Source organism: Cynocephalus volans, chromosome 7 (assembly GCF_027409185.1).
Source record: "Cynocephalus volans isolate mCynVol1 chromosome 7, mCynVol1.pri, whole genome shotgun sequence".
Classification (NCBI taxonomy): domain Eukaryota; kingdom Metazoa; phylum Chordata; class Mammalia; order Dermoptera; family Cynocephalidae; genus Cynocephalus; species Cynocephalus volans.
Genome location: NC_084466.1, coordinates 95,521,904 through 95,546,455, shown reverse-complemented (window position 1 = coordinate 95,546,455; position 24,552 = coordinate 95,521,904). Strand labels below are relative to the sequence as shown.

Below are 24,552 nucleotides of genomic sequence, written 5' to 3'. Positions count from 1 at the left end.
AGAAGTAGAAATCAGCAGTAGTGTGTTTATTTAATAAGGATCTGAGTGATACAGGACAACTCATACTCTAGGAGGAGTGGAAGTGGCAAAGGTTAACCGTGGGCAGGAAGCAGCCAGATGATGTGGGTCACTGACCGGAGTCGTCTGTTCTCATCTTAGAAGAGTCTGGTTATTCATGATCCCTAAAAAGCTGAAGTTGAATGTGCCAGAGTACCACAGATCCGTGTTATATTCCAAAGCACAGTGTAGAATAGAAGGGTTGTCAGGAATCCACCAGGGCTGTGAGGCTAGTTTTTGGGGACATATTCCTTTTCTTGCTTGAATAAGCACTGACTAAAATAGTAGGAACAGGTTCTTGGAGTAAAGTTGAGACATGTTTTTGCCTGATTTTTTGGATCTGAAAGGAGTAAGTATCATTTAAGGGCAATATTTAGCGTTGCTTACTGCATTTATCACTGCTTTAACTTAGAAGAGTTGCCAACTATAGAGGTAGATTACAGCCTGATAAGAGTTCAAGGGAAATGTCCAAGACTACTGAATCAGCTCAGCAGTCTCTAAAACTGTCTCATTTCTGCTGTTCACCTTATATTCACTCGTGCTGTCCTTCTGCTGCATTACAGTCATTTTCTCAAATCATTTGCCTCTAAAGGACACTAAGACCAGCATCTTCCAAAGGTTCTTCTGTAGTACCACTTGAGTAAATCCATCAGATGAATTCACTTTGAACAAAATGACTGATGGTGACTCCCTCATGCAGAAAATAAGCATCTACTTAATTTGCTTTTGGGATATATTCCCTTAAGAATTTAGAAAAGGAATATTCTGGGATTAGCTGGAACTCTGTGTTTGAAAAATATTCTACTCCTACTAAGTATTCATGATCTCTGTTATTGGTAGGTGGTGGCAGTGGTGGTAGAGAAGGTGGCTTTGATCACTTATTGCTCAGTCTGTAGACAGAAGAGTGATGCTTAAAGAAAGTATGAATGACTGTTAACATACTGAGGTTAGGAGAGGAGCACTTAGAAGTGCTTTGTAGCAACCCTCACATTTTGTGTAATGATACAGAAGAAAATCTGATCATGTTCAGCCTGCTCTGACACTGAGCCTTGCACATCTAAGAATGTTCTAATAAATAGTCAAGCTAAAAGAAAAATCAACTCGTTGCTTTTATCATTTTATTGACAGTATAGCGAGAGTCAGAAAAAGGATTTACTTGATTCTATCAAATTAATAAATACAATAATTTAATTGTAAAAGGAAACAGTCTACTTGGATGTTTTAGCAGAAGTTGCTAGATGGGACTCTTGGATGTAAGAGAAGATAGCACAGGAGGAAAACTGGACAGCCCAGGTATGGATAGTTGAGATTATGGATTCTGCAAAAAGAAAAGCAAATGCTCTGGCGTCTTTTTTGAGGTAAGAATTCTGAAGAGTAAGATAATAAAAATGAAAAGCAATTGAACTGGGTAACCAACCTTAGGTAAAGGGAATAAATATTTGGCAACATTTTGCCAATCTGAGATTGATTATTCTAGAAATTTAGAAGTTGTAAAGAGTGGCTTTTCTTATTAGATGAAAGGCAGGTTGGGTGCCCTAGGCAGGCAAAGGTAAGAATGCTGCTGTTTAGTGGGCTCCCTCTATACAAGCTAGCCCTTGGCAGCATAAATGGGATGAGTGTACAAGTTATCCTTAGCATGATAAGAGAGAGTTAAAAGCTGAGAAGAATGAAAGAAGAAAAGAATGGAGCTGCAAGGAGAAGAAAACTCATAGCATAAGTAAGAACAAGAAGGAAATATGAAAAACAAGCACTGATATCTTAACTTTCAGCCTTTCTCCATTTCTTCATGTCTAATGAAGCAAAAAAACTGGGCAAACATTACGAAGCCAATAAAATTGAGTGAAATGATACAAATGTACATTGACTTTTCAACCATGATGAGCACTATGGTATCGTTAATGTTACTGAGGATTTTGCTTCTGTCTCAATATAACGTACTTCCATGTGCTTTGTAAGCATGGTAGAGACATTTAGGTACTCCAGTGACAATTATGACCACAGTTTCAGGAAGCAATCTATGATTATAACCTTTGGAAGCACACAGTATGAAAAGGGAGATTCCCCCTAAAGTCAAGGCATGGAGGCAAATTCAACTCCTTAAGGAGAACAACAACAAAGAAAAAGATTTAAAAAGACCGATGGTAGTGAGGCAGGCACATTTTCCTAATTTTGCTGAGACATTTAGGCTAACTACAGTTTAAGTGGTGTTGGATAATCTTTATAAAACATGAAGATGGCAAAGGTTTCACTTGTTTCTCTTTTAGTACTTTAATTTGCTTAAAAGTGTAAACACTTGTGCTTGCAGTAACTTCCTAAAAGCAGAAGTAGTGTTCCCTTTTACTACCTTAATAAAGCATTTGCCCCTTTGATACAAGTGATTTTTACTGTGCTAACAGCTGAACCAGTGGCACAAAGTTGAGATGGTATTTACTGCAGCAATGTCCCTGTAAATCAAAATCTGAGCTTTACATAAAAATCTTATTTATAAAAAATACAATAACCAAGTACAGTGAGAATGGAGCAAGGAGCAGCAGTGCTCCCTTCCAGGGCCAGGTTGATGTGGCTCTTGCTACAGTGCTTGCTTAATGGCACAAGTGAAAAGCTGAATAAGGCAAACACTTGAAGAGGCAGTTTTTTGTAAACTTTTGGGGATGGGGGGAATTTCCTGTTGGGACAGACACTGATTTGGGATGGCTAAGATCAGAAGGTGTGACATTTGGCTGCACCTGACAAATCACATCACAGATTAAGATAGCTCCTGCTGGATGAGACCAGTTCATCAATTGTTTTAGGAGAGAGGGTATCACTGTAGCCTTCTGCCTTTACTGTTACAATGTGCAGTGTACAGCTGGCTCCCCTCTATGGAAGAAATCACCTCCAAAATCTTCCTAAATGAAAAGATACAAAATAAGCTAAGTCATTAGAAAAGTTTCCTCAGCTTAAAGCTCCTTAAGAACCCTACACTGATTACTAAGCGACTTTGTTAGCGATGTGCAGCTTGACACAAATGCTTTAACTAGAATATGTTTTCCCACCCACTTGGTACCTAATAGTAATAACTTATAATGACGCTTGGAAAACAAACTGATCTTGAGGAATTTTGGCCTCTTCTCATGTCCTCACTTGGAACTTTCCAGCTTTTGTGACGTATTTGACTCCTTTAAATGGCTTATATTTCTCCCCGTACATGTCCAAGCGGTTTACTTTTAAACCTGTGTCAAAAAGAATGAAAGGAAAAAATTATTATCCTAGTCACACCAACCAATACACTGTTTATTTAGCAATGAGCACTATACAGTAAATCTGGTATTAACCCTTCCACCATTTGGAAGCAATGTCCCTTCTACCGTTCAGGAATTATTGTAGGGGTATGGTTTTAGGTGAGATTCTCATGTGGGCAGGGTATGTCTGTTAAGGTTAATTCTACTTTCTGTGAATATGAATGGTTTCCTCTTTGGTGCCTGGGTGAGGGTGAGGGGAAGCTGTGTGAAGTAAGGTGCCCTCCAAAATCATTGGTGTCTGGGAGACTGGTCACGTAGCACAGTGTAAAAGGCAAACTGGAGCTGTTGCACTTTCAATTTTTTTAAACATTTTTTATTTTGGTTGCTCTTTCTAGACAGGGAACATTTGTTACTCTGCTAAGCTCCTAATAATTGAGCTCAGCAAAGCTCAATTACCCTTAAACATAAGCCAAACTTATCCTTACCTGAAATTGCAAGTTGCTGGATCTTGAACTGTATGTTGAGGCTTGGATTCTCTTCTGGCTTGGGTGCTCCAGACTGTAGATTTACCAGCCCTTTAAGACTTGGGAGCTTTTGTGGAGTAATTTTTCCCACATCCCATGTTAGTACCTTAAAAAGACATGAAATTAAAAACAATCTGAATATTTGTTAACGACAAATGCTCAAAGACAAGGTTTAAACACACTATACACTTCTTTACAAAATGAAGCACCGTGTCTTAGAAACGACAGACCTGGGATGTCAGTGTGTGACCTTGAATGAGGAGTGAGAATCGACATTTGTTGAGCATTTCCTTCTGTGTATAGTGCTGTGCTCAGCACTGTACATGCTATCCCACAGAAGTCTGTGAGGTGGATTTCGTCTTCTATCTGTAAATGAGGAAATGACTTGCTCAAGGTCACACAGGTAGTTAGAGGTAAGGCTGCCATTTGAACCCAAGGGCTATCTGATTTCAAATGCTCTTTCCATTATATCACGTTCAGTGTTTCTCTCTGGGCCTGTTTATTTTTCTGACGTTGGTACTTTTAAACTTTTAGCCATGGAACTCTTTGCTCAAATGAAATCTTTAGTGTGGAAACTCAATAATAGATGGGAAGGTGAAGCTGTTGTGAGTGAAGCTGGAATGAGGGACCAGGGATCTGGAGTTTCTCCTCATCCCTGTGTGGTCTCTTGGGAGGTTTTTTGAATTCTTAGAACTGGTCTTTAACAGTCTTTAACATGATGATCTTTAACATTCTATGACTTGATTCAAAAAGATGCCTTTTCATTTATCAAGCAGCTCAATGACTCTGCTATTGAAAACAATCATAATTTCTACCACAGCAGGAAGCTGAGAGAAAGATCATCTTTTTTTGTGACCAGTAAGGGGATTGCAACCCTTGGCTTGGTGTCGCCCGCACTGTGCTCAGCCAGTGAGTGCACCGGCCATCCCTATATAGGATCCGAACCAGCGGCGGGAGCACCACTGCGCTCCCAGCGCAGCACTCTCCCGAGTGCGCCACGGGGTCGGCCCAGAAAGATCATCTTTTACAGTTTCTGTGAAAGCCCTCTGCTAGAGGCATGTTTAAGCAGGGTGGGGAAGCAGCTTTCCCAGCCAGCATCCCCTGTGAAAGAGTATGAAATGATGCTTTTAAATTAAAAGGGAAGAAAACAGTCAATCAATTTCTATAAAAATCTTAATAGTTAATAAACGATTCTAATATCTTCTTACATCCACATAATGTTTTTCTTTTTTTAAAAAGCTTTTACTTCTTTCTCATTAGATAGAGGAGTGAGTCTCTTGATTATCAATGGATGAGTAAAGGCACACTCTGAAAGAGGACAAAATGGATCTCACTTTCCTGTTCATCTACTAAGCAGATATAGGATTTCCTCCACAACCAGTGGCAAAAGCACAGCACAGTATTCTCTCTAGGTTTTGAAGGAACTTTAGTTTTAAACAAGATGCTAAGCCCTTCCCTCTGCCCCTCCCCTCCAAATCACAAAAGATTGCATAAACACTTGCTCACTCTTGATGTGAAGTGGCTGTACCTTGGTGACTGGATCAAATGTATAGCTGCCTTGTGTTGGTGTCAGGTTCATATTCAGCACAACTTTTGGCATGTGAACTGTCACTGTAATTCCTTCAATAGTTTTTCCCATATTCTGCTTTGGTCCAATTGTTATATCAAATCTGCCAGCAGAACTGTTCTCCTTAAAGCTGATACTATGTTTCACATACACTGGTATTGCCACTAGACTAAAAAAGACACAAAAGCACATACATACATAATTAATGGTATGGACAGCCTGTAAACCTCAGTCCAGAGTATCTTAATCTGCTTCTAACTCCACAATAGGGCTCTGTACCTCCGGAACTGCAGACTCAGCATCTGCACAAGGGGGAGTTGAGTACGGCACAATGTTCTGGTACCATGTGCTAGGAATTGTTTGATTTCTCAGCAACAAGTATGTGGATCAAGGCAGAAATCAGAAATTTAATTATAGACAATTGGGGCAAACAGCTCTACCTTAAAAAATGAATTAAGATCCCATTGAAAGATAATTTAAAATTATACAACTAAAACAGTTCCTGTGTGATAAGAGCCAAGAAACAATTCCTCTGCTTTTGAACCCTGTCCTTATGTTACCCAAATACCTTCTGATATTTCAAACAGGCAAGCTAGCTACAACCCATAATAAATCATTCCTCTAAAATTCAACACAGAGAATGACTTGAGCAGGTAAGTTGGGGAATGTCCTGGGGAGCTACAGGTAGGTCTGTCTCCTGTTTGCCACAAAGTCTACAGACCATGGTAACATTACAGCACCAGCTCATGGTTTTGACCAGGTTATGCATGGTCCAAAATGCTTGCTTGCCCTCAGCTACAGATTTTACTATACTCTCATTTACTGCTACTCTATACTCTTAGATGCAGGGTACACTGATTATTTTAGGCACATACTTTCACCACTTCTCACTGGGTCTCCTAGTGAGCCATAGTTCAAGTGAGCAATGATGACCTCAAGTACCCAGCTGTCAGAATGAAACAGGGAAGGGTGGGTTCTACTCAGCACATTCCACATTCATCTATAATGGCAGATTCTGACTGATGCATCAACATACTTTTGTGAACTGACACGGTATGATATGAGTCGGAAATTTCCATCTGGAGGAATAAATGACAAAACTCTTTCAGACTCCCAACGCTTGAACCGGATGCAGGGGTGGAAGCTGACATCATCCAGAAGCCTTGGGTTCTGCCAGGAAAATAGAAGACAAGCTGTATGCATTGAGTATAATGAATACGGCAACTCTGCTCAGATACTGTCAGAAATGACGATGCTCCCTAAATATAAAGTAGTCATGTGAGAGTTTAAGACCATATCAACACAACGTTATAGTTTCATAATGCTTTAAAGTTTACAAATATTTATAAACATTATTTTATTTGAATTTCAATAACTCTATGAGGGAGAAAAAAAGGTGAGGAGTAGTATTTCCATTTCATAGATGAAAAAACTGACATTGAAAGAACTTAAGGTCAGGACAGATTGGTAATAGGGACAGCACCAGACCTCAGCTCTCTTAATTATTCTTAGCAGTGTGTCATGCTAAATGTATGCCCTTTCACATCAGCAAAGCAAGTAATTATTCAGTAAAAATGACACTGAAGATTTGCAGAAGCAAGCCAGCCAATTTTAAGCCACTTCTATCACACTTAGGCAATGACGTCTCCTCAGCATTTCCGTAAAGGTCATGCTCATCATGTAAGCTATTGTCTTGGGACCCTGTGCTAGGAATGTTTCTGAGATAATCCTTTGCAATCTAAGATACAAACTTATCTCAGTATTTATCATTTCATTTAGTACTTCATATGTCTTAGGTATGCAAGGAACTATAGAACAAGGGAATAAAACTTACCATGAAAGAAAGGGAGAGATCAGGCATTCCAGAGAGCTTAATGCAAGCATCAATGACCCCCTGAATCTCTGCAAAGACTGTAGCTCCTAAAAAAGATAAAGAAAGATACAGAAAAAAAAGGGTGATAACATCAATGGAATCTGGATCTTTACTAGAGCTATCACTATATCTAGAGTAATGGAGATACCCCCAGGTGTCAGACTTAACTGAAGCTTTGCATCTCTATTAACAGGTCAGTGGACAGAGGATCCATTACACCAGTTTAGACAGCTTCTTCACTGAATGCCATGGCCCATACCTAACTCTGGTTGGAATATAATAATTCTAAGGAAAATCAAACCTGTCTCCTTTATAGAGTCTACCTTGTAAGACTACTGGATATGAGTTTAACATATTTTTAATAGAATTTTTAAATAAGGCAAGTTACTTAGGAAATGAACTAAGCTGCTTGTTAACTTTTAAGAAAGTGGAAGCCTGGCTGGTTAACTCAGTTGGTTACAGCATGGTCTTAGAACACCAAGGTCAAGGGTTCAGGTTCCCAACCAACCAGACAACAAAAAAGAAAAAAAAGAAAAAAAAAAAAAAAGTAGGAGCCATAATTTATTGATCTCTCATTCTGTAAGATGGAATATTATAATGAAAAAAACACTCACTGAAGAAAAGATATTGGCTATAATTTATAGTAAGTCATCATCACATATCACTATATGTCCTGAGCAAGACCCTTTTGAGCCTCAGTTTCCTTACGTATAAAACTAGATATTTTTAATAATAAATTTTTATGCCTATCGTAAAGTTCCATTGTTTCGTTTGGTTAAAAAATAATCAAAAAGGGGCTTTTACTAGAAGTACTGCACAAAAGTAGTAGCAAAATATGATATACAGTAAGAAAAAAATGTTAGAATGAAAAAATAGCAAGAATTGGAGGTAGATGGTACTATTTGGCATCATGAGTTCTGAGTTACAAATGTTTGGCATATCTCAACTAGTAGTTATGAAAATTATATATAACCTCTGGGCAAAATAAACAGATTCTTAAATCATTAGAAAACGAATGTCTTTCTGCTGAAATACCGCCAAGGGATTTCAATTTTCTATTCAGCTTGTATCAGCTGAATTGTTTGTTTTCCACAAATAAAACCACATACACACAATTACCTGATTTATCTATAATTGCATCTATTTCTTCAACGACATCAAAATAGGCTTCGTTGTTTGTGTACTTTACCCCTGCCCGGCGCCATGGGATGTTGGACAGCTGACCAGTGGGGAGTGTGTCCCCAACATTACTACTGCCTAGAAATCAGAAAAAGAGAAAGCAAAGCTGTTGTGTAAAATGGAAGGAAGGAAGGAAAATCAGAAAAAGAGAAAGCAAAGCTGTTGTGTAAAAAGGAAGGAAGGGAGGGAGGGAGGGAGGGAGGGAGGGAGGGAGAATGCTTTAGTTGCTTCTTCAGGGTTTGGATTTTTCTTCATTGAAGTTGTGGATGGTCTCCAGAACTGGTGGAGACATCCATGATTAAATTTCTAAAAGACAGAAATAGGCCATGTGGCCCTTTGTCTATCCGCCAAATCAGGTTAAATTCATTTTACTTATCTTTTGCTTCCTTTGTGTTAACCTAACCTAATTCCAGTGGCTCAACAATAGAATCTCGTTCTGCTGCCACTGATGAAAAAAGAGCCTGGTTGTTTCAAAACCTTCTGCTGATAAAATGCCTCCACTGAGAATACAGGGTGATAACTAGGCCCTTTGGTATTCTGATTAATTCTACATTAGATGCTTCCTAGCATGCTTCAGTGGAGTAACTGGATGAACATAATCTGGCCTTTTCTCATTTTAAGGTCAGGACATTCATATGGCTGCAATATAGTTAATGTTCAATATCTGGCTAATTTCCTGGCAAACTGACATACATCTGAAAATAAGTCTAGTTGTCCAAAACACACATCCTTGAGCTGTGACTTAACAATCTGGGTAATTTACATTTCCAATTCAAAAGTAATACATACTTAGCCCAAAAAAAAAAAAAAAAAAATAGAAAGTTCAAAAAAGTGGTTGTAAAAAAATCTATCTTATTACCAAAATACAATTACCATTAATATTTTGGTATATTTCTTTAAACCTTTTCCCCATAAGTAGGTTGCATTTATTATATTTTCTATTTTGATAATTTTTATTTTTCTGATTGCACTTTAAATTATAGTGGCAATCATACTATACGTACAATTTTGTAGTCTACTTATGATGGTGTTCCTGCCTCCAACTGGTTGCCTTCCAGAAGAATTTTTGAAAAACACTTCTTTAACCATGTTATCTTCCTGCTCAAAAACCTTCAATGCTTCACCACCAGCTTTATGATAAAAGCTGAGTATTTAGCCTACCATTCAATGGCTTCTCAACTTTTTAATTTTATCTCTCACTACTCAACTAAAAAAGTTCTGATCTGCTAAAGAGGTTAATACAACTCAAGGTTTTTCACTTCATGTGTGTTTTTTCTCATACAGTTCCATCTATGAAGAATGCTCTTATTCCTCCCTCTTTTCCTAAATTGTGTTGATTCTCCAGGGCCCTGTTGGAGGGCCACTCACTACAATTCAGGAGGAAATACTTCACTGAAACATTCTCTTGAACTTTATAATATATTGCCTTATGAATCTATGTTATATTTTTACATTCTATATTTTAGTAGCTTTATTTCTGACTATAAAATACATGTTTATTTTGGAATATTAGAAAGTATAAAGCAAAAATAAAGATAATTTGTATTTCCTTAGCTGGAAATAATCATCATAAACATTTCAGAACTTTTTTGTCTATATGAATATTCAAATAACTTTTTTTTGGTTTTGTGCTGGGTTTTTCCATTTATTATGTCTTATGTACTTTCCAATGTTGTTACATTGTCTATAAATTACAGAATTGCTTTTTAAAATCTTATATTGTTATTTACATATTTTTATTTTTTTTCCAGTCTCTCATCCAGAGTGTAAGTTTTAGGAGTAAAGATACTCCATCTTATCTTTCTTTGAGTTTCTCCTAACACTCAGCATTGCACAGAGAATGAATAAAGAGCTGCCAAATGATCTTTTTCTCTTAGGCCTCTCTCACCCCATTTTTAGCTCAATGCACTGGAAAAGGATTTACAATAGCAAACAGAATATAGTTGGAGTGGCATATAATATTTCATAGGAAACTTTCTCAAGAAGACTTCAATACTTTCAAAAGAATATTGTCTTTTGGAGGTACCTAATCTCTAGCTATTCTCAAGAATTAAAACAAACTGGAAGTTTATAACATAAGCACAAAGCCCACAATGCATGAAATCTCACAATAAACCAATTTCCTATTTCCTCATGTTTTTGTTTTTGTTTGCTTATTTTTCGTTTTGTTTTGTTTTGGCAGCTGGCTGGTAAGGAGCTGAACCGTTGACTCTGGTGTTATAACACTGCGTTCTAACCAACTAAGCTCACTGGCCAGCTCCCGTTTCCTCATGTTTTAATATGTTTTCTGCATGTATAAAAACAAAGACTTGGAGGAGATAGTACATACTCTGTAGTGAAGTCTTAAATTTTCTATACTCTAGTAATTGTGGGATAGCAGCATAATGCCAGTTATATAATGCTATTTTAAATATTAAAATGTCAGTTTATAAATAGAATAAATAAATGCTCTTCTAACTGGCCTCATATACTTGCTACATTAGGATTAACTGGGGGACAATTTATTCAGTCTTATTATCTAGTGTTAAAATAATAGTAATAATATTATTGTTGTCTTGGCAGAAAAACCTGTAACAAAAGAATAATAACCAAAAGTTCTTTATCATCTAAGACCTAGCCTCTTTCCATGAAAAGAAATATACATCCATTTTAACATTACCAGTAACTTGACGGGGGGGACGGAGGGGGTTTGGGGAGGGAAAGGTCAGGTATAGGGCATAAAGAAAAACCATGATTTGTAACAATGAATATGCTAATAATGATGAAAAAAAAATTACCAGTAACTTTAATTCTAGCCAAATTGGACTACCTTAATAATCTGTCAGATCATAAGCAACAGTTGAGTTGTTTATAAAGTAAAACTGCTCAGTAGCAAGTAGAGTATGTTTTGATCTTACCTGTAATAGAGTTGACGACAGAACGTAGAATTGTTGGTGGTTTAATCAGTTCTTTCAAAATATTAGATTCAGTAGCCAGGGGAAATCCATTATCTAACATTTCTTCCAAGAGCTCGTATACTATGACCACATTATCCTTAATTGCAGCCTCTGAGCATTCACCAAAGTAGTCCTAACAAAATATACAGAACATTGCACAATGAAAGGCACAAAGACTTGCTAAGTGTTTTTGTTCTAAAGAATAAATTTACAGTAGCAAAATGCACTGTTTAAGATGTAAAAATCTTAAAGATGCAAGTTGAAAATATGTAAAATAGAGGGGAAAAAACCCTCTATAGTCCTAACACTAGTCCTCAATATTTTATTAATATTTTTACATTGAATTGAATTCCTAGTACATATCACACCAGAAAGTACTGAAACATTAAACTGTGAATGTGAGTTATAAACTTCGTTCACCCTGATTAACTACCCCAAAACACACATGGTAAGTTTTAAATTATTTGTTATATTCAGCAAGACAAAATAATAAAATGTAATACAGAAAAGTTCATAACCAATAAAAATCTTGATGATATAATTTGTGATACATATAAAAATAGTGAACAGAGCAGCCATGTGTGCCACTGTACACCCTATAGAAAAGAGTTTATGAACTTATGCTTAGTTAAAAAGAAGAGAGAGACAGACAGTACATATCAAAAGCTGGCTGGCTAATTAAAGAATATAATCATGTGTCACACCTCCAACTAACTTGGGTAATTTAAGTTAGAAAGGTTTGATGAATAATTAACCTGAAAAGTATCAGCAACTCGATGTAGGAACTCAATTACAAAGAGAGGTGGCACTTCAGTCTGTATGACAGACACAAAGAAGAGCTTATCCCGGTAGATACTGATGAGGTAGTGGTGAGGTGTTGAAATGACAGGTGGTACATTTTCAACATCAGCAGCTTTCTCCTGAGCTTCAAAGAAATAATCACAGACAGACTGGCTCACGACGCTCTTCCAGTGTTTCTCTAGAAATATGTCACCGGAACAGTTTATGAGAAATAGACTGTGGATCATTTTCTGTCGGGAAAAAAAGGTTTAAATTTATTGTACATCAAAAGGGATCCTTGTATTATCCTGACACAAAAACCAGACAAAGACAACACAAGAAATTATAGACCAGTATCACTTAAGAATATAGACGTAAAAATCAGCAAAGACGTTGAAATCAACGAAATACTAGCAAAAAAACCCCAACAACATATAAAATAGATTATGTACCCTGAGCAAGTAGGATTTATTCCAAGAAAGCAAGGTTGGTTAAACATATGAAAAACAATCAATGTAATATACGATATTAATAAAATGAAGGACTAAAACAAATGATCATTTCAAAAGGTGCAGAAAAAGCATATGATAAAATCCATTATCCTTTTATGAAAAAGGAATAGAAAGAAACTTAACCTCATAAAGAGCATATATGAAAATGCCACAGCTGACATCACATTTAATGATGAAAGGCCAAAAACTTTCCCCCAATAACAAGAACAAACAATGATGTCCACTCTCACCATTTCTATTCAACATGGCATTGGAGGTTCTACCCAGGAAAATTAAGCAAGAAAATGAAACAAAAGGCTTCCAAGATGTAAAGGAAGAAGTAAAATTATCTCTATTTGCAGAAGACACAATCTTGTAAATTCAAAATCCTAAGGAATCCACTACCCCCCCCCGCCAATAGCTAGTAAATGCAAAGTTGCAGGATACAGGATTAATATGAAAAAATCAATTGCATTTCTATACACCATCAATAAATAATCTAAAAATAAAATTAAGAAAATAATCTCATTTACAATAGCATCAAAAAATTTAAATACTTGGGAAATAAATTTAACAGAAGTTGTATAACATTTGAAAATGGAAAAACATTCAATGTTCATGGATTGGGAGACCTGATATTATTAAGATGCAATATTCCCCAAATTGATCTACAGATTCAATGCAATCCCTATTAAATTCTCAGCTGCCTTTTCTGTGGAAATTGACAGGGTAATCCTAAAATTCATATGGAAATGAAAGAACCAGAAACAGCCAAAACAATCTTGAAAAAGAGCAAAGTTGGGGGACTCATTCTTCCTGATTTCAAAATTTACTACAAAATTAATGTGTGGTACTGGTACTGTGGAATAAACTATAAAGCATATGTACTTCACAGGGCCTGGTTTTCCAAAGCCTTGCAGTTTCAAATATTGACCTTGAGAAGGACTGGAAAATTTCCCCAGGCTATTGAGTCTCTGTTGCAAGATAAGAACTGTGGCACAGCAAGGTTGCTGGCTCAAAGACAGACAAGTTACTGATTGATATCTAAGTTGCTGGAAAACTGGTAGAGGGAGAAGGAATGTTTGCTAAGATCAAGCTGTTGTTGATAGGATAACTTAATTGTCTACTGGAATGTCATCTGGTTTGTTTCACTGAAAGTTACCAGCCTATTTTGTTAAACTATAATCCCACCTATGTTCTCTTCCTGTAACTTCCTGGTCTTGAAAATAAATGCAGGAAGAGAACCCCAATTTGGTGTTAATTTCCTGAAGAAGGGTTGCCTCTTGCTGGAGGATCCCAGGGAAGTTAACCACTTCAGGGACTCTCACTGCTCAGAAGAGATGGGCTTTGAGTAATCCTTTGCATCTTCGTCACCCAGAGGAAGTGGGGTGACAAATCTATGGGGGGCAAAGCAACAAGGTACAAGGATAAATACATAGATCAATGAAGCAGAATTGAGAGTTCTAAAATTAACCCTTACATTTATGTCAATTGATTTTCAACAAGGGTGCCAAGACCATTCAGATGGAGAGAGAATTGTCTTTTCAACAAATGGTGCTAAGACAATTGGATTTCTACATGCAAAAGAATGAAATTGGATATCTACTCCATACCCTATAGGAAAAGTAACACAAAATGTATCAAAGACCTAAATGTAAGAGCTAAAACATAAAACTCATAGGAAAAAAACATGCATAAATTTTCATGACCCTGGATTAGACAATGTTTTTTAGTATATGGCACCAAAAGCACAAGCAAGAAAAAGAAAAATAGATAACCTGAACTTCATCAAAATTAAAACTTTTGTGCTTCAAAAGACATTATCAGGAAAGTGAAAAGACAACCCACACAACGAGAGAAAATATTTGAAACCAGGAATCTTATACGGAAGATTCCTATATTACTATCCAGCATATATAAAGAACTCTTACAATTCAGTAATAAAAAGACAACCCAATTAAAAAACTGGGCAAAGGATTTGCAAAGTATCTCTCCAAAGAAGATACACACACAAATGGCCTTATAAATAGATGCTCAATATGATGAGTTATTAGGAAAATGCAAATCAAAATCACAGTGAGATAACATTTCATATCCACTAGGCTAGGTATAATAAAAAGGGCAGACAACTGCAAGTTTTGCAAGATGGAGAGAAACTGGAACCCTCATACATTAATGGTAGGACTGTAAAAAGGTGTGGTTACTGTGGAAAACATCTTGAGTTTTCAAAAAGTTAAACACAGAGTTACCATGTGATCTGGCAATTCTACTCCTAGGTATATACCCAAAAGAATTGAGAACATATGTACCCATAAAAACTTGTGCACAAATGTTTGTAGTAGCATTATTCATAATACCCAAAAAGGGGAAGCCCAAATATGCATCAATTGACAAATGAATAAACTAAATGTGGAATATTATTCAGCCACAAAAAAGGAATTACGTACATATACATGCTACAACATGAACCAAGAAAGAAACAAAAGGTCACTTCATGGGTCAAATGTGTCCTCCAAAAGCTCATGTATTAGAAACCTGATCTCCACTGTAACAGTGTTAAAGGAGGGGAGGAGGATCCATATTTGAAAGGTGGGGCCTTTGAGAGGTAATTGATTGGATTGTGAGGACTGCACCCTTGTAAATAGATTAATCCATTCATGAAGTAATGGGTTATCATGGGAGGGTTCTGATGGCTTTATAAGGAGAGAGTGAGAAAGTTAGCTCTCTCTTGCTCAGGCCGTTCTTTCCATTTAATACCATGGTTACCATGGGATGCTGTAGAGAGTTGCCACCCAGAACAAGGCCCTCACCAGATGCTCCTCCTGGAGTGTGGACTTCCCAGCCTCCGGAACTGTAAGAAATAAACCTCTTTTCTTTATCCATTACCCAGTTTCAGGTATTCTGTTATAAGCAACAGAAAACAAACTAATATAGTCACATATTGTATGATTCCACTTGTAGGAAATGTCCTGAATGAGCAAATCCATTGATATACAAAGTAAATTAATGGTTTCCAGGGGCTGGGCAGAGGGAGAGGAATGGGAAATTATTGGTAATGGATTTGGCATTTCTTTTTGAGGTGATTAAAAACTGTTCTGGAATTAGAGATGATGGTTACACAACTTTGCGAATGTTCTAAAAACTACTAAATTGATGAGTTTTATGGTATGTTAATTACATTTAAATTTTTAAAAAATATTCTTGATACCTTGTGACACAAATCCACTCCCAGGCAGATGCAACAGAAATGTGTACAAAGGTGCAGCAAAAACATATGTAAAAATATATTTGTAATAGCTAAAACCTGCAACAATGCAAATGTTTATTAACAGTACAACAAAAAAATAAATTGTAACATTTATAAAATATTATATAGCAATGAAAATAAACTATTGCCACATGAAACAAACATGGATGAATCTTACAAACACAATACTGAACATACAAAGCCAGATGCAAAAGAATATATACAGTATAATTCCATTTATATGACGTTCTAGAACAGGCAAAACTAATCTATGGTATGAGAAATCAAATGGTTTTCTTTATGGAGTCAGGGTAGTGACTGAGAGGGGCATGAGACCAGACTTCTAAGGTGCTCGTAATGTTTTATTTCTTGATCTGGATGATGTTTACAAGTTGTGTTCATTTTGTGATAATTCATTGGGCTTTACATTATGAACTGTATACTTTTGAGTGTTAGATGCTTTAAATAAGTTTATTGTGCCTGCAATATGAGAGTCAGTGGAAAATGCCTACCTTAACTTGTTCCTCCTATCTTTTAGATGGATAGGCATCAGTATCAGGTGTTTATTCTAGTGGTTCAATCATTCAAACTAATAGTACTGTATGCTAAATAAAGCCTGAAGAGAAAGAATTTGAAATCTATGAAATCAGTTTCTATGCAAGAAAATAAATTACAAAGAGGAAAGTCTTTCCAGAATTGATTCATTCAATTCTGTTAACACAGAAAACAATGATGTCAATCTGACCAATTCTTTTCAAAAGAAGTTATTTTATGAATATAGTTGACATTTAAAGAAATATCTGGCAAATGAGCTAAGTAGGCATTTCTCTAAGTAAGATATACAAATGGCCAACAGACATATGAAAAAATGCTCAACATCACTCAGCATCCGGGAAATGCAAATCAAAACCATCTAACCCTAGTTAGGATGGCTAAAATCCAAAAGACTCTGAACGATAAATGCTGGCGAGGTTGCGGAGAAAAAGGAACTCTCATACATTGTTGGTGGGACTGCAAAATGGTGCAGCCTCTATGGAAAACGGTATGGAGGTTCCTCAAACAATTGCAGATAGATCTACCATACGACCCAGCTATCCCACTGTTGGGAATATACCCAGAGGAATGGAAATCATCAAGTCGAAGGTATACCTGTTCCCCAATGTTTATCGCAGCACTCTTTACAATAGCCAAGAGTTGGAACCAGCCCAAATGCCCAACATCAGATGAGTGGATACGGAAAATGTGGTACATCTACACAATGGAATACTACTCAGCTATAAAAACGAATGAAATACTGCCATTTGCAACAACATGGATGGACCTTGAGAGAATTATATTAAGTGAAACAAGTCAGGCACAGAAAGAGAAATACCACATGTTCTTACTTATTGGTGGGAGCTAAAAATTAATATATAAATTCACACACACACACACACACACACACACACAAACGGGGGGGCGGGGAAGAAGATATAACAACCACAATTACTTGAAGTTGATACGACAAGCAAACAGAGGGGACATTGGTGGGGGGGAGGGGGAGGGAGAAGGGAGGGAGGTTTTGGTGATGGGGAGCAATAATCAGCCACAATGTATATCAACAAAATAAAATTAAAAAAAAAAAAAAATCTGGTGCTGATTTCCTTTTCCCATTTGGTACATGCTCAATAGTTATCAAGTAAATAATACTAATTACCAAGATAGGTTTTAGTAATTACTATACTAATAAAGTATGAATGCTATTAATAGTTTAGACTTCCTGTTTATTAGAAACAGAAAATGTCTCTTTATTTAAAGTCACCTCTATTTAGCCAAGCAATCAACTTGAACTGGCAGCAATAACCCTGACACATCAGGCTTGCAACCCGCCAGATTTTTCTACTTTATCTAGTCTGATGCTTTGCTTATTAGTAAGTTTGCTTTGTGTCAGCCTTATATTTCTATCTGGGTGTTAATATAGTGAGTGCCACTGTAATACAAAGACATGCCATACAGAAACCACTGACTTTATAACCTCAGCTGATAACCTTTTCATTTTTTAAATGAAACAGGAATATCCAGCAATAAGATCTGCAACTAATTTTTTATTATTATGTCTTTTTTTTTTAATAAAATCTGCATGTGAAATATAAAGTGTAGATTTAATTGGAGCATCAAAATCAACGCAAAGACCCTAAGTTGAGCATTTCAGGTGAGCCAGCTATGGAATATGGCATCCTTTTCAAAGATTAATCTTTCAGCTTCATTCAAAGTGTTTCACTCATTAGGGATAAATGAGTTAATACTATCTAAAAGGTACTTACTTTGGGCCAGACATTATGCTAGGCACTTTACCTACATTATCTCATTTAATCTTAACAATGCTATCTCTTATATAGTTATAAATACTGCTCTTATCCCCATTTTATAGATAAGTCAATAAAGTCTCAGAAAATTTATGTCACTTACCTAAGAACACACAGTAAATGTCAGAGTTAGGATTGAAACTTAGATCCAGTTGAATTCTGAGCTCCTGCTCTTACTTGATTATCAGAATTATTATTCTAATTGTTAGAAAAACATTCTAAGGCAGCACTGTACAATAGAGTGTTCTGCAATGATGGAAATGTCCTTTATCTATGCTGTCCAATATCATAGCCACTAGAGACATGTGGCTATTGAGTACTTGAAACGTGGCTTATGCAACTGGTGTACTGAAGTTTTAATTAATTAAGTTTAAATAACCATATGTGGTTAGCTGTTACCATATTGAAAAGTGCAGTGAATGTGCTGTTTGAGCCTACGATTGAAGTGGAAGAGTTGAAGGATATGCTTCTTGTTTAGTTAGAAGCTAAAATATGTTGTTTATATGCTGAGAAGGTTTAATGAATTATTTAGAGTAGAAATTATATTTAAAAGAGCTGACATAAACCATTCATCCTATAGAAAATACAGTTCACATGGATCTATGGTACTCCATGGTATATCCTAAAAGAGCTGCTTGTTCTTGAAGCAAGTGACTTTGTAGTTTATTTTAGGGCCAAATCTCTACTCATTCTCTCAAGCTGGTAAAAAATTCTTTCCAGGAAATTTTCCACTGAAGTTTTTTTTTTATTGGCAGTAGTTCAGGTCTCAGATGAATACAGTAAGTTAAACCAGCCCGCTGGATTTATTGCTGTTATCCTCAGTGCTGAGATGGAAGCATAACACTTGTAGTTCTCAACAGTGCTTAGCTTTAAAACCCATCTTAACTTTCTATAATAGGAAAAAGCTTATTTCTTCTTTCCATATTATGACCAAGGGCCTAGCTCATAGAACAATTAAATAATACCTCATATAGCAGTATAAATTAGCCTGTTTCATGGCTGGCTGGTTAGCTCGGTTGGTTAGAGCATGGTGATGGTAACACCAAGGTCCAGGGTTTGAGCCCTACACCCACCAGCCAGCAAAAAAATAAATAAATAAAATAAATAAACACTTTCTTTCATTATTTCAAAAAACTTTCTGGGAAAGCTGCACACTGACCACCTTTTTGTTCCTGGTGACTTTTAAGTCAAAACAGAATTCTCCCAGCGCGCGCACGTGCGTGTGTGCGTGCGTGCGTGCGTGTGTGTGTCCGGTAAGGGGATCGCAACCTCGCAACCCTCGGCTTGGTGTCACCCGCACCGCGCTCAGCCAGTGAGAGCACCGGCTATCCCTATATAGGATCCGAACCCGGGGCAGGAGCGCTGCTGCGTTCCCAGCGCCGCACTCTCCCGCACTCTCCCGAGTGAGCCACAGGGTTGGCCCTTCCCAGCTTATTTTAAAGGCACCAAAGAAACTGTGTTCAGAGGCAGTCCCATCAGAGCTTTGACTGCAGCTTAAATACTTCATAAATCTTCTTTACTACATGTTGTACTATCATTCTGATGATTCACAAGCAATGAAATTACAATAGTCATAACATCCTTGGAACATGATGTCTAAAAAAGAAAACATGTTCCTTCAATATATAACAGAATGGAGGCATAAAAGCGCATGTATCCAAGGCGAGAGAATGAGACCAGAAATGCATCTAGCTCCTCCGATTCTCAGCCAATATCTTGACCACTTGTTCATTCAACAAATAGTTTTGAATATGTTTTACATAGCAGGCACTGGGGAAACAAGGATGAACAAAATAAAGTTCCTACACTCACAGCATTTACAGTTCAGCAGAGAAGACAAACAACAACACAGTAAGATGTAATTCCTAATAGGGAAAATACAGTATGTTATAGGAATCTACAAGGTTTGGAGGAGAAAGAGAACATGAGACAAAGAAATCAGTACAAATTTAGCAACTTTGGAAGATGGAGGGAGAAGTGGTAAGATGAGACTGGAGAAGGAGGTAAGCAGAGATTGGTTAATGGGGCAATACTAGCCTTGTTAGAGTTTTGACTTTATTCTCAGTGCAGTGTGAAGTCTTTTTAAAAAAATTTTTTTTATTTTTTTCTTTTTGCAGGGGAATCATGCAATCTGATTTACATTTTTAGAAAGATTACACTAAATTGGCTAACAGGGCACTGAATACTGTGATACCAGTTGAGAGATGAGTAATGATGATGGTCTGGACTAGGATATGGACACAGGCATAGAGTAGAATGAAAAGATAAGAGAAACATTTAGGCTTTGAGCAAAAAAGACATTTAGGTTTGGGGAGGGGTGTGTGTGGGGGGTACACGTGTGTATGCAGATGAGAAGATGAGGCACTTGGTCCTGGTCCTGTATAATTTGATCCAATTCTGGATATATTTGACCCAAATGAATATACAGGTGACCCTTGAACAATGTGAGGGTTAGGGTTGCCAACTTCCCACCCAGTTGAAAATCCACATATAACTTTTGACTCCTCAAAAACTTAAGTACTCATAGCCTATTTGTTGACTGGAAGCCTTACTGATAACAGAGGTAACATATTTTGTATGTTATATGTATTATATACTTTATTCTTACAATAAAGTAAGCTAGAGAAAAGAAAATGTTGTTAAGAAAATCATTAAGGGGCCGAGCCTGTGGCGCACTCGGGAGGGTGCAGCGCTGGGAGCGCGGCGACGCTCCCAGCGGCCGCGGGTTCGGATCCTATATAGGAATGGCCGGTGCACTCACTGGCTGAGTGCCGGTCACGAAAAAGAAAAAAAAAAAAAAAAAAAAGAAAATCATTAAGGACAAGAAAACCACGAGAGAGCACTTTTTATTATGATACTCAATTTACTGGCGAGAGGAACTGCTTCCATGGAGAAGATTAGTATCACACTGCATTTTAAACCCTCGAAACACTTGAGTTCTCTACAATAGCAATAGGAGATGGTTACAAAATTATTACAGTAATACTATAGTTAATTTTATGTAGTGATGATTTAATATTGTATTTTTACATTTATTTACATTTCTCTGAACTGCAAATGGTGCCATGTAAATATTGATGAATTTTAACTTTGTATAATAGATTTGTGTATATTTTTTGGTAGTAAATAATAAAATAGACTAGTATCTACATATATTTTATGCATTCATGACATCCCTAATTTTTTCTTAATTTTTTGATATTCTTTTTTTTTTTTTTTTTTTAAAGATGACCGGTAAGGGGATTTTAACCCTTGACTTGGTGTTGTCAGCACCACGCTCACCCAGTGAGCTAACCGGCCATCCCTATATAGGATCCGAACCCATGGCCCTGGTGTTATCAGCACCGCACTCTCCCGAGTGAGCCACAGGCCGGCCCGAATTTTTTGATATTCTTAGGCTACATGGTTCATCTGCAAGTTTTTCAAATTGTCTCACATCTCCAAAAAATTCTCCAATATTTATTGAAAAAAATCTTCGTATAAGTAAACCTGCACAATTCAAACCTGTGTTGTTCAAGAGTCAACTGTATTCAAACCACTGTTGTGTTTATAGGTCTGGTGCTTCAGGTAAGGTAGGTTGGAAACATTTATGAGTAATAAGGATTTTTTGTTAATGGAAACTGTAACCATAAACAGAATCGAAACTAAAGAAAGAATGTGCATAGTAAGAAGAGAGCCTATGGAAGGGACTCCATCATCAGAACACAGATGGGTCAAGGAAGCAGGCCTAAAATAAGACAGAGAAGATGTGGCTTAAAAGGCATAAGTAAAAAAAGGAGGGTGGTTTTTAGTAACTAGAGTGTGTTAGTATATTTCCAGAAGAATGGAGTAATAAAATTGTTAAATGGCACGAAGGGGTTAAGCTACAAAAACTGAAATATCGGTTGATTTAACAGTGTTTCTCAACTTTCTTTTCCTTATTGCCTGCTAAGGAGCCTTTTTAGACTCCACTCTCCCATCCCTGCCAATCAAATCCCTCCCCCATAAAATTAAAAAAAATTTTTAAAAATTGTACATTGACAAATTATAGTTGTATATATTTATGGGGTACAAAGTGATGCTATGATTTATGAATAAAATGTGAAATAATTAAATCAGGCTAATATCCCCGTAAAATTTTAATACCATAGAATATTGTATATGTTTATGTACTACAAGTATACCTATACTTTATACATAAAAAGTATGATTTTTTTTTTTTTTTGCCTTACAAGAAGTAGTTTTTGACTGCATTGAGAATGCATGATTTCACACATAGAAGACAATGATGATTTTGGTAAACGTAGTTTCAGTGCTAGTTCAGTGAAATGCTGGAAACAAGGCATTGCAGTGGGCTGAGAAATAAATAAATAGCAAGAACTGGGAAAAAACAAAGACAAGTAGATTCAAGAAATCTAGCTGTGAAGGGGATGAAAATGCAGGAATATAAATGGAATAGTTCATAAAGTGAAGGACGAATATTTTTAAATGCTGAAGGGAAGGTGTGAATAGAGGGGGAAAAGCTGATGGTAGGAGAACGGGAAACTGAAAGAAAAAATGACCCTGACGAGGTAGGAGAGAATAGTACTGTGAGACCAGGTGAAAGAATATGCCTTCTCTAAGGAGAAGGGACACTTTTTGCTTTTCAAATAGAGGGGAAAAAGGTTTGTATATTTGGTTGCAGGAAGATGATGGTTTCTATTTTCTCTGTGTAATGGGAGAGGTCATTTGTAGAGGAAGAGAGAATTCCTCTTCTCTGCAAATACCATTTGCTAATCATTAATTGAAGTATTGTTGAGCTAGTTAAAAATATCTAGTCTGCAAGGATCTCTAATAGTATATTATATTGAATGGTTAGAAACTTAAAAAATCGTAAGATTCAGTAAGAAAAACTAACCTTGTTGCAAAGAGAGCTTTCCTACTAAACATTTGTAAGTTTCAGGTAATTCTTAATCTCATTCACTCCATTTTTCCTATAGTCTCAATTGAGTGTCCTTCTTTCCTTCCACAATCAATCCTTCTATTTGTAATCTTGATCCCACTCCTTCCCTTCTCTTCTGGGATCTTATCTCCTCTTTCTTAAATCTTTAATCTTATACTTTAGTTACTTGCTTTCTGCCACCAAACATATGCTTTGAATTCTTCTAAAAAAAACTCAAACCCTTTTCGCACTTTGCCACTCTTGAGTTTCTCCTCAGTCACTGACTCTATTAAAGCAGCTCTCTCAAAGGCTCAATGAATTTCTAATCATCAAAGCCAACGACCTAGTCTCAGACTTCACTTCCTCCTTTGATCTTTGCAGCATTTATGTCACTGATAACTTTCCCCAAAACAAAACAAATACTTCTTAAAATTTCCTTTCCGGCTTAATTCGCAATGCCCCCCACCCCCAATCTTTCTACCATCTCCACCTAAACCACTGTGTCAAATTCGGTAAATTCTAAACTCCACAAAATTCCTCCTCACGTGAGGGCTACTAATTTTATAGTAGCACCGTCTTCTTAATCATGTGGGCTACAAGCTTCAGCTTCAGGTTCAAACAAATCCACCAAATCCAACCAGCCACATCGCTCAACACTTTTCCATACTTACTACACCTCCTCAATTTAGATCCCTGTCACCTCTTTTCCGAAAAACTGCAAGGCAATCCTCACTGTATTCCCCACCCCAAGCTCATCAAGGCACCACCCTCTAACAGGACGTCCGCTTAGGTCCGTCAGGGGTTTTGTCCTCCAAACGCGCGGTCGGTACTGCAGCTCACTGTGGCTGACAAGACCTTCTTCCCGCGCCGACACACGGAGAGGGACTGCAAAGAGTTTGACCTCCCGGCCCGGGGTGCGGCGAACCCTGGGCAGGTGCACCGCTCCCTTCCGGCCCTACAGGCAAGAAAGCCCGGAAGGCCAGGGTCCAGGGCTGGGGTGGGGGAGAGGCACGCCCAGGTCCCCAACATCAGAGACTCTCCCAGAACCCAGACTGGAGTCCGGAGCCCCATGTGTTCAGTCATCTCCCCGGTTATCGAGCTGTCTCCAGTGTGCAGACTCCCCACCCTTCACACTCACCCCGACACCTAGGCCCGTCAGTGTTCGGCGCCGGGTCCTCTCTGGACCGAAGCTGAGGCCGCAGAGAAGGCCGTGAGGACCCTGGCAGTGGGAGTGCCCAGTAGATTGCCTGATTAACAGGTTCAAAGACACCGACTCGGTCTAAAATATTAGAAAAATTAAATAAGAGGGAAAACGTTACATGAGAGGAAAGACGTCTCTTAAGGTTTAGGATCTAAACTTCTATATTACTCAGGATCTAGAAGGATGGGGGCTTTCGCACCACCTGGATTCAGGCGCTCATCCGCAGCCTAA

General features: G+C 37.3%; 1 protein-coding gene across 4 annotated transcripts; it reads right to left on the bottom strand.

Moving 5' to 3' along the window:
• Positions 1–2: 2 nt before the first annotated feature.
• On the bottom strand, positions 3–24,333 carry AP3M1 (adaptor related protein complex 3 subunit mu 1). 4 transcript variants are annotated; one of them, XR_010024074.1, is made up of 10 exons: positions 24,259–24,333; positions 12,113–12,388; positions 11,319–11,490; positions 8,362–8,499; positions 7,204–7,289; positions 6,406–6,539; positions 5,331–5,538; positions 3,764–3,908; positions 3,104–3,269; positions 3–1,375 (listed from the first exon to the last, which is right to left on the bottom strand). XR_010024074.1 is itself a non-coding variant. In XM_063102926.1 (10 exons), the coding sequence occupies exons 3-10, from the start codon at positions 12,383–12,385 to the stop codon at positions 3,169–3,171; spliced, it is 1,257 nt and encodes a 418-aa protein (XP_062958996.1). In that variant the 5' UTR covers positions 12,386–12,388; positions 13,820–14,025; positions 24,259–24,314; the 3' UTR covers positions 1,948–3,168. The 4 variants fall into 4 exon arrangements, 3 of the variants coding, with proteins under 3 accessions (XP_062958996.1, XP_062958995.1, XP_062958998.1); XM_063102926.1 differs by lacking the exon at positions 3–1,375 and adding an exon at positions 13,820–14,025 and having other exon boundaries at positions 1,948–3,269; positions 24,259–24,314; XM_063102925.1 differs by lacking the exon at positions 3–1,375 and having other exon boundaries at positions 1,948–3,269.
• Positions 24,334–24,552: the final 219 nt, after the last annotated feature.